Source organism: Manacus candei, unplaced genomic scaffold (assembly GCF_025592945.1).
Source record: "Manacus candei isolate 608988 ecotype Guabito, Panama unplaced genomic scaffold, ASM2559294v1 h1tg000057l, whole genome shotgun sequence".
Classification (NCBI taxonomy): domain Eukaryota; kingdom Metazoa; phylum Chordata; class Aves; order Passeriformes; family Pipridae; genus Manacus; species Manacus candei.
Window position 1 is genome coordinate 13,196,107 of NW_026138105.1, and position 16,405 is coordinate 13,212,511.

General features: G+C 45.8%; 1 protein-coding gene across 1 annotated transcript in view; it reads right to left on the reverse strand.

Moving 5' to 3' along the window:
- Positions 1–16,190, reverse strand: part of CTNNBL1 (catenin beta like 1) — a 48,768-nt gene extending 32,578 nt beyond the window's left edge. Inside the window, exons 1-5 of the mRNA XM_051803176.1 lie at positions 16,083–16,190; positions 8,429–8,617; positions 6,093–6,199; positions 5,104–5,245; positions 1,345–1,440 (exon numbers count right to left, since the gene is read on the reverse strand). Coding sequence (XP_051659136.1) covers positions 1,345–1,440; positions 5,104–5,245; positions 6,093–6,199; positions 8,429–8,617; positions 16,083–16,112 — 564 coding nt within the window. The 5' untranslated portion in view covers positions 16,113–16,190. The remainder of the gene's footprint in view (positions 1–1,344; positions 1,441–5,103; positions 5,246–6,092; positions 6,200–8,428; positions 8,618–16,082) is intronic.
- Between the last annotated feature and the right edge of the window lie 215 nt (positions 16,191–16,405).

Here is a 16,405-nt window from a genome sequence, read left to right on the forward strand (position 1 = left end):
GTGAACATGAGGCAAAAAACAAGTATGGGTTGCTGTGGAATACAGTGCAACAATCTTCACTGATACCCTACAACCTTACATCCACTTGCTTTGAAAAAAAAATAATCTAAAAAGCAGATATCTAAACATTTCTCCCAAGATTGTCCTGACCTGTTTCTTTCAAAGAGGACAATGAAAACTCTAAAACTTGGCTATTATCGGTGGGCTGGTGACAAGGAAAACACAGAAAGAACTTCACTTGATTTACTACCTCTCTGCACATTTTATTGAAAATGTCTTCTCTAGCAGCTCCTCTCTCCCATTTCATTCACCCAGCAATCTCCCCACCAAGGCAGAGTAATTAACAACAGCCCAGAGGCCAGCTGGAGGAACCAGGCTCCGGGCACTGTCATTAACCTTGGAAGGTAACATTATAGTGACTGGACAAGAAGGATTGTAGGAGAAAACAGAGTAGCCAAACAAAGCAAACAAAAGAAAACCTGTAATTCCCTGTCTTCCAATTTCAACACAATAGTTACAGAACCAGACACAGCCACAGTGACCCACAAACACAGCGATTCATCAGCAGAAGCTGCCCCAAGGTAAGGCAGAACTGTAAATCTCGGGTTTGGCTGGGCATCACTTGTCTGGAGGGCTTCTGCCTGGTTCTGAGTCCACCTCCCACAGCTGGGGAGCAGGAGACATCCAGCACAAACACCAGAAAGAGGAGAAATCCACCCCTGCAGAGGCCAAGAGGCACTCGGCAAGTTAACAGTCCAGGGAGGACTCAGTATCAACCAATGCATCTCCTACTGCACATAGGTAATTTTCCAGGGTGGTTCAATTTCCACACCTAAAAGTATACTTCTGTCTAAAACCTCCTGCACCCTTGAAGTACATTAGCTCTGCTACATGAAAAGTTTTTAGCTTTTACTTCTTGTTAAGAAAAATCCCATCCGCGCTATAACAACAGATGTTCCACTTCAAGCACAGAGTTTTGGGTTTGAATCAAGAGTTACTGGGTAGAAAAAAACCAGACTCCTGTGCAAGAGGTTAGACTGAAAGATCACAGTGGCATCACTGTCCTTCAGGTAACAGTCCCTGCCACAAACTTCAGTTTTCCATGGGTGAACACAGGTCACCCTTTTCCGCAAGAGGGAAGGAAAATGCAAACAAAGCTCCTATTTTCAACAGGACACTGCCCAAGTCACAAATATTATCACAAATATTATCCTGGGTACCTCCATCGTGATGTTGGCAGCACAGACACCCACAGCTGCAGAATGCAGGGTGGGTCAGTGCTCACTGCTGGGCTGTGAGAGGCAGACTTTGAGGCACTGAAACAATCTGAAGTTTCCTACTTACGAGAGCATCTATGAGGACTTCAGCTCCTTCTTCACTCTCATGGAGAGTATCTATATCAGTCAGCTCTTGCAGCAAGTCCACCACAGCTATGGAAACATGTGCTGGGTGTTAAGGACAACCAACAGGGAGGCAGACACATTTAATATCAAAAGCAGATGGCTCTTAGGCCAGTGTGTCCATGACAAGACCCAAAACAACAGGCAATACATTAGTAGTGAGGCAATACAATGCATTACAATCCTACAACAGTAAGGCACAGGATATCAGACACAAAAGCACAGAGACTACTGCAGCAGACCCTCCCCGTAAGCACCAAAATTACAGAATCCTAACAATTAGGAATTATGAAAACAAATGTGATTCTGTGCTTACTGTATCAGGCAATTTCACTGTTTCTTCGCTGTAGTTATTTTTTTCCTCTCTCAAATCAAACATGCTGGAGTTGGTATAACGAGGCACCATCTTGCATCGTCAAGATTGAACACAAGCAAAGAGAAATGAGTTATAATAATGTGATTTGGGTATTCTGCTCTCAGTGATAGCCCTGCTAACCTGATACACACACACACCTAACGAGGGCACCGCCGGCAGCAGGAGCCATCACCCCCCTCTGCCCGGCCCAATTAGGGCAGCGCGCTCCTCGAACCGCAGCCCTCGCAGGAACAGCAGAGCTTCTGCCAGCCCAATTTTCACTCATTAACTCCAGGCTGCACAACACACAGCCCCCCTGCCTGCACACAGCTCCCGTGTACGACCAGACGTATTCCAGCTCATTAGACCCACTTCCTTATTCTCTCAGACGTGCTGATCAATCCTACCCACGTCCCAGGGGCAGAACAGGAGATGTGGTTTTCTGCATGTCCTAAATAACCACTCTGTGATGGATCTCTCTCAAGTGCCCAGGCTGACAAACCAGCTCCCAAGTCTCCTATTTGTGCATTTGCTCAGACACACAAGCAGCAACAGGAAAAGTATTTTCATCTGTCTCTTCTCAGTGAGGTTCAGTGGGGCTGGTGGAGAGGTGAGCTCTGCAGGAGAAAGCCTGGACCTTCTGCTGGACAAGCTGCAGGCGAGTCACCACCGTGTCACCTCAGCCATGTGACACTGCAGTGATGAAGGCTAATCACAGACTGCACTGCAGCAGCAAGAGCCAAACCAGCAGGTCAACAGAAGGAATTCTTGCCAGCTCCTTGGCACTCAAGGGGCAACTTGCAGAATATTTTGTTCAGTTTGGGGCTTTCCCAATAAAAGAGAGACCTTGATACACTGGACTTGGGAGAGAGGAGGACCACCAAGGTGGTCAGAGGGGCCCAGTACACAATGGATGAGGACAGATTGAGGGACCAGGGTTTGATCGACTCATGGAAGAGAAGGCTCAGGGAAGAAGCAGCTGAAGATTTCTGCTGCCTCCTGGGTGCTACAAAGACAGCAGTAACAGGTTCTTCTGCCAATGCACAGCAAAGAATTTCAGCAGCAGGGTTTATCTTGCAGGGCATTCCTGTCTGGGGAGCTTCTGTTGAGGCTTGCAGGGAGAGTATCAGCTGCCCTATAAAATTTAGGAGACAGAAAAGCAAAGCCTCACTTGAAGCTTTCCCGTCTTACATTAATAAAATCTTGTTGGTGATCATCTTTCATTCACATGTTTTGTGCAAAACTGCATGAATCATTCAGCAGATTATTTGTTCCCCCTGGACGTTGCTTTTGTCTCCTTGCATTAGGTCCCTCAAGACACCACATTTAAATGGCATCTGAAGGGCCATTTGTTTAGCTCTCTCCTTGAAGAACTCCTTTCAAAAATATTTTCCCACTTGTTTTAACAAAACATCATTAGAAAACTTGAGCTGTATCCATTCGGTTTTATATCTAGATGCTTCACTTTAATAGTGCTTCTACTCTGTACATAAGCAGCAGAAGCACAATTACAGCCTCTGACCTGCTTCCAATGGATCTCCAAACACTTCAGCAATTTTATAACAAGAAATACACTTTTCCCAAAATTGCAATTCTCGGGCCAAATTCCTACCCATACGCTCACTGACAGGAAAGCTGCAAACCAAATAAAAACAAGTTCACAGTGGAAACCCTGACAAGTCTTTGACAGCAGCAGTGACCCCAGGACACAGCTTTTCATGGCTGACAGGACAAAGCAAGCTGTACTCCCGTGCACTTCAGCAGGAAAACAGCTCTGCTATCCCAGTCAATATTCCCACAGTTCATTTTCTCCACATGACTGAGAAATTCAGTATAGTAGTGCATAGTACACAAAAAGTCTGTGGTGTCTGGTAAAAAACAAGTAATGAAACTACAGTAGCCATGAAACTGGTTTTGCATGGGAGGAGCTTCCCCCAGTAAAACATCAATTGTTAACAATTACTGGAGAGCCATTTCCTTGCAGATCTTGGATAAGGGGAAGCTGCGGGGTTTGCTGCTTTACAGGGACCAACACTCACCACATCAAGGTTCCAACAAATGCACATCAAAACATCCAAACACATAAGCAGTGCTCTCTAATATAAACTGGCAAGCGATAAAATATTTATGTTTTGGTTTTAGTTTCTGAGCACTGCACCCACTTAGAAAGAGTGAATTATGAATTCTCAACAGATAGTGCTGTAAGGAAAAATGCTAAAAAAGAAAAACAAGATCTGTGCATCAGACCACAACATTCAGCACTAACAGGCCTTTTCACATAGTTTATTCCAAAACACCTCAGGAAAGCTGGTGTTATCTTCTGCTTTACACATAAAGAAGTAAAGAATAAATTACTTTCCTAAGGTCATGGATCAATAAAAAGGGAAAAAGAAAAGCCTGACGGAGACCCAAGTCGACATCCAATGCCCTTTCCACAGGCCTTCACTGCTCCCTCCAGTCACTAATGTTTGTCAGGACATAGACACGTGATCTCCCAAGTCATGCTACAATTTTTCAGCTTAATCTGCTGTAGAATATTTTACCAGCAATGTGGGTTGAGCTCTGCTTTTACAGACTGCACAGTGGTGAGCCAGGCATAGTTCTAGTTATCAGCTGACAGTTAAGGATCAAGGCACCAGGATACTCAAAAAATGACATTGTTTTTGATTAAAACTACCAATATCTTCAACAGTACAGACAGGAAACTGTCTCTGAGGTGTCCTCAGATCTTCAGAGGTACAAGAACCAGGTGCACATAGGGATCAGGTTCAGTGACACCAGAACTCACTGATCATGGAAATGTCTCTGGATATGTACTTAACCAGAGGGGCCACCTGCAGCCTCGAGCTCTGTGCACACCAAACTAAAGGTATGGGCCTGTGAAGAGTCTATTACATTTACAAACTGAGGTGTAGCATGTGGTGAGCTAGTCCATGACAAACAGCTGCCAGCCTGACAGCTCTGCTCTCATCAGAAAGGGTTAAATGGGTTTCATTTTCACTGGGGCTACTCCAGACAAGGTTTGCACAGTCTGAGGTTATCACTGCTAAGCCCAGGCCTTCACTTCTCCTCTGCTGCTCATCTGTTCACACTCCCACACTGCCACTCAAAACTAGATGAAAGGGTCATAAAACAAGAAAGGAGAATAACAACACTGAAAAAATTCCAAATCAATATTACTTGAACAAAGAAGACTTTCACTAGGAAAAAAAAACCCCAACACCTAAATTCAGTGTGGTGGGAAGAAGAAAAAAACCCCTACGGGAGCCTGGGAAAGTGGATATGAGAGATTACAGAAAAGTCTGTGGAAAGCCTCTCCCATGAGAGCTGCCTTAAGAGCTGAAGGATATCTGTGTTGTCGTGTCCCAGCAGCCCGAGCAGAGACTGCACAGCGTTCAGCTCCACCAGCAGGTGATACAGGCCGGGCATCGTCGCGATCACGTGCATTTCCTGAATGATGTCATTTAAATCCAGTTCCGACTCCATGAACCTGAGGCAAGATAAAAATGGTCAGTAAAAAGTTGAGAAGAGACCACTACCCTCCAGGAGACACCAGGTAGGACTTGCCACCCCAGGTGCACATGGTTCTGGCATATCTGATCCTCCCTGTCCTACACCAGCCCCTTGAAGTTTAATCCCACAGCAGGATAAGCCTTTCTACTGTATAATTTACATAGAGTAAATAAGTAGATTTGTTCCAATTCTGTAAATCAGTTGTAGAATTTTAATAAAAAATTAAAATCGAGATGCTGTAGCATGGAAAAACCTTGCATATAAAATAAATTCTGCAGAGCACTGCACCTTCCCTAGCTACCACCCATTAGTATGTGGGTTGGATGAGTCTGAAGTCCATAAAAATAATTTGGGTAAGGGGAAAGAACAGTGAACTGGACAAAATAAAATGGCACTCAAGTGTAGGAAGAAAGCCCTCTAACCTGAATAACAGAACACCCTGAAGGGAGGAAGAGGCTAGGACACACACACATCTGGTTCTCCGTGCCCATCCAACCATTCTGCTCCTCACAGCACTCTGTGTAACATGAAATGACTTCCTCCCCACACAGACCTCTGGCTCATATGCAAGCACAACACCTTCACACCAAACGATGGGATGAAACCTTTAATTATTGCCAATCATCCTCTTCGTGTTGGTGGCCATATACACACACTAGAGTCTCAGTAATGCCATTTTTAATTAACAACATCAATTTAGGAGAACTACATGGCAATACCTGCTGTTACATAAGCCTTATGTAACTGCAAATGTCTGTATATTCCAAAAATGGATGTAGGGCTGCAACCTAGAGTCAAAGGAAAAAAGTTGAGCATAATCTTACTTCTCTGGATTGTCAGGAAACTTGATCCGCAGCTCCTGGTTTTTGTAAGATCTCTTCTCAAAGGTGAGAATCATCTTCTTCACTGAACTTTCATCCAAAGGTTCCTCCTGACCAAATTAGAAAAAGCAGAAAAGTGAACTTTGGATGGCTGGAGCAATTTACAGGGACGTGGTGGGATTGCAGCCGGGCCCAGAGCCCTCGGAACAAGCAGCCACCCCTGGGAGTCTCATTGCAGGGAGCTGCCAAACATGCCAAACACCATCACTACCCACTGACTTACTCCAGCTCTGACCTCGAGCTGCTCTTTTACACCTGTTATTACCTGGCACCACCAGAACACATCGAGGTTTTTTGTTTCTGAACAAAAAACAACAAACTTGAGGTCGCAGCCTGTACCCACAGAGTTTCTCTGCAGGAGTCCCTTGTGCTATTGCTTTTTCTAAGTCTACATTTAACTGCCCTGAGTTTATGTTCTTTCACATTTTCCTCACTTGGATAAGCTTTCACTGCTATTTTAAAGCCTTTTTCTAAAGAAAAAAAGAAATCAATCAATATTTTACTCTAGTACTTTCTCTTTATTTTGTAAATGTTCCTAAGGTGTTTCTCAGTTGCCACTGGATATTTACTGTACAGCAGTAATGTAATCTCAGCTGCCTCCCTGACATCTAAAAACATCATTCCTCTATTTTCCTTGTTTTATGATTTTAATGCACTTCTTTTATTAAAAAATTGATGATACAGATTTTCTTGTGTAACCTCTTCCCTCTCTTCTGTTTGACTGTGTTACAACCACTATTTAAGAGAAGTTCTTAAAAGAAAAGCCAAATCAGACCCCCTCACATCTTAAGCCAGGTTTTGTGTCCACCTCCTGCTCAGGATTAAATCAAGAATTGCTCCTGGTTTTGAAGATTCTTTAGCCAGCGACTCTAAGCAGCAACCTGCTATGAGAGAGAAAACCTCCATTTCTTCCCCAAACCCCATTACAATAACAACTCCAGTCCAAGCCTTCTGCTATTATTGGATTTCCTTCATTCCTTTGCCCAACCTGTCTCATTGCCATCCCACTCATGTCACCACCTCCTTCAGGTAATCAATACTACAGTGCCCAAAGCACATTCTTCCTGCAATGGGATTTCAACCCACACATGCTGACACTGCTTCCCTCTATTCCCTTTGATTTTTTGCTTCCTCTAACATGTATCACTACAATATCTCCATCAGGATCAGCTTTGTATCTTGTATTTCATTTGCATTCAGTCTTGCAGTGTCCTACAGATTAGCTTCTTCCCATCAAATTTACTGGGACAAAGCACATTTTAATGGCACTTATATTAACTGCAGTCCAAGGTAATAAACGAAAGATTTGAGCTCTAAAGAAACCTTGGACTTCCAGTCTTTAAAATGTCTGGCTGGGAGGACTCCACTTGACAAAGACAAGGGACTGGCACACTGCAGGAATCCACAAGACTCCAGCCAGTCAGGAGGACTCTTGGTTCTGTCCATCCATCCTCCCTGGAGCTCAAACACTACAGAAATGCTGCATTATCTTTCCCTGCTATCAGCAACAACTGTCGTGGCAATAGCTCAACATCAGAAAAACGAGGGGGATTCTCAGAGATGGATGCTGGCAATGCTGTATACAGAGGGCAATGATATTTTACAAAGCTACATGATTCTGCAGTGGTGAATATCACTTGTTTTTTATCAAACAGGACACGGGCAGCAGGAAGCAAATATCTCCTAGATTTATACCAATCCATGTGTCACATTTATAAAGTGATCTTTTCCTTGGCCCTTGGCAGAAAGGCCAATGCAGCATTGGATTTCTGTCTCTGAGGCTTGAAATCATTTACCCTTGACAGCTGCTACCCCCCTCCTCTGACCCAAGACCTTTCTTGTACAGAAGAATGTTTGTTTATTTGCTGCTGCTGCACAGCTACAAAGAGGGGGAGAAGCTGCATGGCTGGGGATACTGATGAGAACAATAGTCAGGAAACTGGTTAGAACACAGAAACTATTTCCTAAAAATATATTTAAAAGGTGATTTGGGTATTCCCAGACTAAAACAGAGATCAGGCTTAAAAGTCCCCTCCCTTTTGCCCTCATTTTAAACCTTCAGCTGATATATTTGAGAAATATGAAATTAATTAATACACTGCAGGGCAGGAAAGCAAAACCACTACCTTAAGCTGTGTGAGGCACAGGAAAATCAAATTAGTCTCATGATCTACATGGTAAGCAATGGAAATCACAGAGAAGTGGTTTAGTGTTTAGTTTTTCTCTCATGGTTTAGAGTTTGGTTATTCTCATTGCCTCTCCTTTCCCACAGGACTTGCCTCCTCGTCTTCCTCTTCTCCATCCCTCTCAATTATCTGAAGGAGTTTCTTCTTCTCGTCATCAGTTTCTTCCAGTGCAGCAGACTCCTCTTCCCTGTGACGACTGTGCTCTCGAGCACTGGCTTGTTTCCGACGTGCTTTGATTTCCTCTTCCTCTTCATCGCGGGGTCTTTTGGTCCCTCTGTTGGGCTGAAGTCAGAGAAATGAATGAACACAAGTCTTTTGTGACCCCTTGCAAACCAGAATACCAATATCACAGGCCATACTGAGGAAATTCTTACAAGTTGTTTAAAACATTTGCTTACACGACGCTTAACAACTCTGAAAACTGGAAAGGAGATTAATTTAGTGAAGTGGAACATCACACGAGTAGATGAATGTCCCTGCCAAGGGCTGTGTCAACATCCTACCTTGTTTGATCTATGAACATGATTCACAGGAAAACATCTTCATAGGCAGCAAGGACAAGGAGTGCACAGACAAGGAGTGGTCGAATGGCCCCGCTCAGTGGGGTCATCGAGATCCCCAAATCTGCTGACTCAGCTGACACAACCCCACATGTCACAGCCAGCAGACCAACGCGCTCAGTGGACAGCAGGGGAAGATAATTTTTCACCCGTGACGTATATGAGGTTATAGTGAATTCCTGTGTGCATCCCATTTCACCCCCATCCTTCTGCCTGAAGTTTGCTGCCAGTGAAAGCAGAATCAGCCCAACTCAGCGTAGGCAGGACAGGAGCATTGCTGCTGGCTGCAGTTCTGCAGGGGCTTGGCACCGGATTAAACAGTGCCCAAACCACCTTGGTTTGCTGGGAACAACCTATTATTTTATTCCACTATTTTTATGTGATTGACAAAATTAAAGGTAATTTGCCAGGGACAAGAAAAAGTCCATTAACTCTAATCCCATGTTCTAATTCAGGCAGAAAGGAATGAAAGCATTTGCAGTAGAAGGTAAAACTCTCCCTTCAAAAACTACAAGTACATTAAGTTTGGTCTCCCATCTTTTTTTTGAAGGGCAACCAAGCTGGAACAGGAGTATTCCATGCTCTATGACTACAGCAAAACAAAGCTTAATTCTTGACTATTTAAAAGGAGGGTGTGTATTAAAAACAATGAAAACAGTAAGAAAAATATTTTTACTTCCCATCACTGCTCAAGTTGCCTGGTAGATGATTTTGCAATTCCATCAGGTCTAACATGTGTCCAGCCTAATTCATAAACCACCACCAGTCAGGCAGCCCCTGCTCTTCTGCTTTGTGGGACCCTTTGTCTAAAATGGCAAAAGTCACACCAGGCTTCCACCAACACAGGCCCTGCTTTTAACTGAGATCCTACTCGGGTTTGATCCAAGGAAAGATGCACAGGGAATAGGTGACAGTGCCATTGTCCTGCCAGGTCCAGCACAAGTGTGGGCATCAAGATGGGAATTTCCAGTGCCCTGGCAGGTTGGGAACTTTTGGGCTGCTGAGGGCAACAAACCTTCCAGGTTCCTAAGGGAATCCTGTTGCGGTTCCAGCAGCACAGCCCAGGGAGCATTCATCCAGGGATTTACTGCAATACAAAGGACGAGCTGGCAAAGAAAGCTCTGCTCCCAAGAAAACGCTCCTTCAGATGTTTAAAAAAAAAAAAAAAGTACAAATACCCCCTAAAAGCCCTTGAGGAGTTAATTATAATTAAGAAGCAAATGGACAGCAGCCTAGCCAAGATCACCTTGTTTTCAGGGTTACCACTTGTCATCACCTTAAGGAAGATGCAGAATCAAGTCTCCCAGACAACAGATTAGCACAAATCAAAGCTGTAGCTGCTTGCTCCCAGGCAGACCTGTTCAAGCCCTGTTATCTGTCTCCTTTCTCCCTATATCTTCTCTGCCATTTCCATTACAGATGGTACATTCCTGGCTTAAAACTCTTCTAAAGTGCCTCCATGCACTTTTAAAGCAGTTACTCAGCTCATAATTCAATAGCCATGATGTGAAAGCATACCCGGAGATTCTTTGAAATGAAAAATTTATTTGCTTGGAGGGTTTTGTGGATTGGGGGTTTTTTTTAAAGCATAGTCCTATTACTTATCTTCTAGGTACATTAAAACATAATTTCACGTGGATCCATTTGGAAACAAATGTGCCATTGACAACAACCAATAATTCAAACGCGTCTGAGCAACCAGCAACCCAATAAAGAAAAGAACCACAAAAAAGGTGCTCTTCTAAACAATATAATATAAGGAACAAACTTCAGAAATCCATATTCCTTCCTCAGTGCCCTTGATGGCCCACTGATCCCTGTCCTTATGTCCTTCCACTCACTCCTCAATAATGCCCAACTCATCGTAAACCACCTTCGACAGATTAATGTCACAAACACAGATTCAGCAATTAGTGACATTAAGTCCTGAAAGTTACAGCAAAATCCCAACACGATTTGCCTTGGATGTTCCCAATCTGGGGAGTCAGAATCTCGTTCCTCACTCTGATTTCTAAACATCAAAAAGGACCAAAGCTCCGGTGAGCCTGAGGTGTCACGAGAGGCCGAGGGAGCTGGGGGTCCATGAGACACAAAGTCGTGCCACGGGAAGGGACAAAACCCCAATTAAAACTCCATCACGAAACCCACCCCCATTTCCTCTGAGTAGGTAACCCTCAGTATCAGAATTTACACCCTGCTTCCACCTCAATTATTGTACCCCTTTTTCTGTATTTATGCATTGCTGGGGGAGGCGTCTCCAACGCACAACAGAGTCATTATGATCAATCACCGTGTGCGATCATTAGCGCTGCCAGCAGCCTGGCAATAGGCAGTAATTGAATTCCGGGCAAACGCTATTAAGCAGCATTAAGGCTTTGCCTCTCCTTATTGATGTTATGCAAAACCTCACTAAGAATATTCCCCTTCCCAACCAGCGCCATTAAAGCCGCGAAACCCGAGGCCCGAGCGGAACACCTGGGTCCTGCTCATTCCACCAGAGATGCACAGTCATGAACAACTGATTTAAGGCAGGCATTAGTTCCTGTTCATCGATTGTCATCTCGGGTTTGCATTTGTGTTTTCCAGCCAGCAAGAATTAAGCCCCTGCGTTGCTGCACCGAGCCTGGTGCATTTCACTCAGCAAACACATATATTTGTGTCCAAACACATTTGTTTAACCAATTCCACAGCTTCACACATATCTACACAAGTTTTTTTGCCTTTCTGGTAGAAAAGAGAAAGTTAATCATTTGATAAACAAAATGTGGGGGTTTGTACTCAGTTGTGCTAAGGTGAACCTGGCAAGAAGATGGAATTCATTAAAAAATGCACAAGAAAAGCATTTTTAAATTGTTTTGTTAGCTAAGCTTAATTCTGTTCCTGTTGAATGCAGGGCATTCACAGTGATTTATTCAGAAGCCATTTTCATTTAAATCTAACACTGATATCACCACACAAAAACCAATGAATACAAAAGGGTTTAAAAAAACCTGCCGTTTATAAAATATGATAATGTAAACAAAAGCTGGTGATCAGGAAAGGGAAAATTATCTTTCCCTTCTCTTCTAGCCCCCACTGTAGTGGTTCTGTCTGTTACTTGACATATCCTGAGCTGTCACTGCCTGGGGCAGAGCCTTTGGGCACAGACTTTCTCCAGAAACACACCTGACGCGGGTCCTGGTCTGTGCACGGTCAGGTAAGGCAGAGCCTCGAGGGACAGGAAAAAAACGTCCTAAATCAAAGCACAATGATCTGCCAGGGACCCTGGGCTCCCTCCAAGCAGTGACTGCACATTAATATCAGGTTAAGTACCCCACAGAACCTGAACACACGTTGTTCAGGCCCCTGATTGCTTCAGCCTCTGCCAAACATCAGGAATGGTTTAGAGAAGTCTCGGTAGTTTCATATTACTAAGGTATCTCCTGAGTAATATGAAACTTCTGAGTATCTGTTTTGTAAGTAACCTCGTTACTGTGAAGCTCAGAAATTATTTGTTAATGAAATCTGAAATAAATCTTCATAAATGATGCAGCTTCTTCTGTGCCCACGTCCCAGCCCGCTCCGAAAGTGACGCACCAGCTGTCAGTCTGGAATCCTAAAAACAAGCCCAAATCTCCAGAGGCATCTTCAATAACTTCCTAATTTTGTTTCCAGTGTTTGTGATAAACCGGGCTACCATCAATCTCAATTTCCCTTGTTTTCCCTTCCTGAAGCACAACAGTTCTCAGTGGTGCAGGATCTGAGTGCTAAAAACTGGAAGAACTGGTACCAGGAAAATCCAGAAATCTCAGGGAGACCCGAGAGCTCCAAAATCACACAGAGGCAAATGCAATGACAGGTGCACACTGTACCCACATGGATATAGGCTATTAATTTCAGAGAACCCCTGTGTCCTCCAGCCTCACTCATGAGGCTCCAAACCACCCGAGAAGCCCATCGGGAAGGCACAGGACAGGGGTCTTCCCTGACACTCCAGTTCAGTGGCCAAAGACAACACATCAGGAAGTAAACTGAAGATTCACTTGTAACCCTGTGAGAGCACCAAGACAAGTCTGGCAGCATGGGGCTGTACTCCCAGGAGTAGAGTTGAGCTGGTGTCAGCTCCTTGTTTTAACCTGCCAGCAGGAGAGGAGTCACTGGGGTCATAATGCTGTAAGTAGTCAGTGACCTGCTCAGCTGAGCTGCTCCTGCCATCAAATGCATCCATTACACTGCAAACTGACAGTAAATTATCTGTACCAGCAGCAGAAAGGACGATGTGCCTCCATGGATACACAGAGATCCACACACTGCACTCAACCCACTCAGACAGCAGGGAGATGACCCAGCCCAGCGAAGTCAGACCTCACCCCATTAGTTACTGCTTCTCCTGCTATTTGATTTGACTAATATTCCATTTAAAAAAAATTAGCAATTTGTAATGATCACTCACAGTGATGAAATCTGCCTTTAATGAGAACTCAAATAATCTCCCTTATTCCCTCCCAAGACAACCAAAAGAGGACTCTGAATAGCCCCAGAGTTGGCTTTGTCCCCTTAATTACCCTCCAGAATCGGAAACCTAACACCGAGGATCTGGGAAAACAGCAGCAATATTTAATCATCACTTTAGACCATCTGCAACTGTTTTGCTGCAACACGTAAAGTTTATGCGCTCCTGAGCTTTGTATAAACTGCCAGGTGCTGTTTAATTGTATTTTTTGTTGCAAGAGGTTCCTTTTCCCATTCTGGCAGGCACTTGGTGCTGAATTGGTGGCACAGTGCCTGCAGTCTTCCACGCCAAGTTTGGCACCGAGGGAGAACATCTTCTTGCTGAAGCAAGGGCACAGATTACACATTTAGAGGAGAAAATTCAAAACAGCGTAAGAGAAAAGCAATTATTTTGGGTTGTGCTGAGGGAGGCTGAGAAGCCCAATTCATTTGCAGCAAGAGATTAAAATCAAGAGAGCTGAGGAGCCCACACCACCCCCCCGAACAGCCGGTGCTACCCCTGCAGTGAGGACAAACAAGGAGACCTTGAGCAGCCCACACCTCAGCCCAGAGCAGGGAAGCTCCCAGATCCAGGGCTGGAGTGGGCCAGGAGCTGCTGGGAGAGCTGCCAAGCCACCCTCCTCTGGCCACCTTCCTCTGGCCACCCTCCCCAAAGGCAGACATCTGACCCCCAGGATGGGACGCAGCAAAATCTGCTGTTTCCAACTATTTTTTCCCTATCTCTCAGCCAGAAATGTCCTCACAGAAGGGGACCTCATTTTCTCAGAACCAGAGCTAATTTACCTGGCTCCTGCTCCCCCACTCCTTTCACCTGTGCTCACCATTTTACCCAGTCCTGGAGGTCTGAATTCAGCAACACCCAAATCAAACACTCGCTCTGAAGCACCTGCTGACACAAGAACCACCCGCCTCCAGGTGAGAGCCCAGAAGAGCCCAGAGCCAGGGCAAACCCTTCAGGAACCATTTCAGCAGCTGCTTGAAAGCTGTGGAATATTTTTCCCCATGGCTAAGAATGACTTCAGCAGCAAGGAATGAAATTAAAACTTAGACACCCAGCAGCCAAGCAGCATTTCTTTACCTCCACAGAACACAGCCCTTGCTCTCACAGGCAATCACCCCCTTGCCATATTGAAGGCTCATCCAAGGGGAAGCTGTGCAACATCCAAGTGAGCAAAGCAAAGTGGAGGGACACTCCCCTCCAGAGTGGGAGTCATATATTATATTATCATGTATTTTCCAGATGAAGACCACCTACATTAAAAGTGCACATTTGCTTAGCTAAACCACGTGTTCTATGGTATCTTCTTCTAACAACAACGATTTCATCAAGTATTTTCTCCAGTAGTATGATTTCCTACATTTATGTCACATTCTCTCACATATATAAAAAATAACCCATCATACATAAATTGAGAAATAACTCAGAGAAGCCTCTAAAAAACAGAGGTGTCTGATTTGCATTTGCACTCACACATTTGCAGACTTTCACCTTCTCAGAGCGAGAGAAAAACCAAACGTGCAAAACCCCAAACCAGAACCTGGTTAAAAGAATTTCAAACTTCAGGTTTACCTCCCTGTGCCTTAACCTGCATCCCAGACATTGCTACCCTTCGGAGAAGGCCAAAGAATTAAAGGAACGTGAGGAATGATAATTCTAATTAGATATCGAGAAATTACATTAAAAAAAAAAGATAAGAGAGATACAGAAGTGGAGCAGATCTCAGACCAGCAGGGGAAAGATGCTCCAGACAGAGCAACCCACAGACATGTCCTGGAGATTATCAAGGAGGAATCTAGAGGAGCTCCAGAGCACTTTGAGACCACTGGGAAAAAGGATGAGGAACTTCTCAAACTCAACTGCAACTTTTCCTCTTTCCCTTGAGCATCTCAAAACATCACATCCTCAAAACAGGGACTGCTCCTTTCACCCCTGTGTCCCACAGGCACACCAGGATGGCTGGGAGCAAGGAACTCCATAAAGGAATCCCGTGCTCCCAGCTCAGAGGTAGAGCTGCCCATGGAACTCCCACACTCAGGAAACAGATCCAGGGGTGTTTTCCCTCACCCAGCAAACCCCACGGCTGCAGTTGGGCTGAGAACTCAAGCACAACCAACGCTATCACAGCAAAACCACCAAAATGGCATTGCAACCCACGCCCTCCTTATTGATCCACGGGGAACCCCCCAGACCTTCCCCCGGGGCAATAAATCACTGCACCTGATGCGAACCAACCTGCACACAAAGAACAACCAAAGGCCACGCGGCAAGAGAAGGAAAACGCTCCGAGTAAAGGGGAACTTTTATAAGGAAAACTTTTCAAAAAAGATTTCGGTAAAAATAAAATTAAGTGAGGTTTGTCGTGAAACGGGGAGAAAAAGACGTGGAACGAGCTCAGGCTTCACTCCGGCGACCGGCGGGAAACATCCATCCCGTCCGTGTCAGAAGCGGCACCGGCAGAGCCGCGGCCCCGGGGAGCCCCCGGTAACCGGGTCCGAAGGGCGGGGAGAGCCCCCCAGAGACTTGGCGACACCGTAACGGGACCCCGTGCGAGCGCACCGAGCGCGGCCGAGCAGGCCCCGCACGGCGGCGGGGCTGGAGCGGCACCGGGCTGGGGGCCGCCGCCGCAGCGAGGGCACCTCTGCGCCGGGCACTGTGACCTCCCCCGGCCGGGCCGGTCCGTCGCCCCCGCTCTCACCTGGTAGCTGAGCAGCTCCCCCACATCCATCGCTCCCGCCGGGCCCGCACCGCGAACCTGCCGCCGAGCCCCAGGGGCGCGCGACACTGCCGTAAAGTAGCGAGAGCAGCCGGGGCTGGGCGGGGAGGAGCTGCCACACTGCCGTAAAGCGAGGCGGGCCGGCCCTGCCGCAAAGCGCCAGGCAGGGGGGTGCCACACTGCCGTAGAGCAGCGCGGGGGCTGTCGCAAAAGGGGGACAGAGGCCGGGGGGCGACCCCCGGTCCGGGACCACCCGGGGGACCCTCGGAGGGCCCAGGGCACGGCCCTGCCCTGCCCTGCCCCTG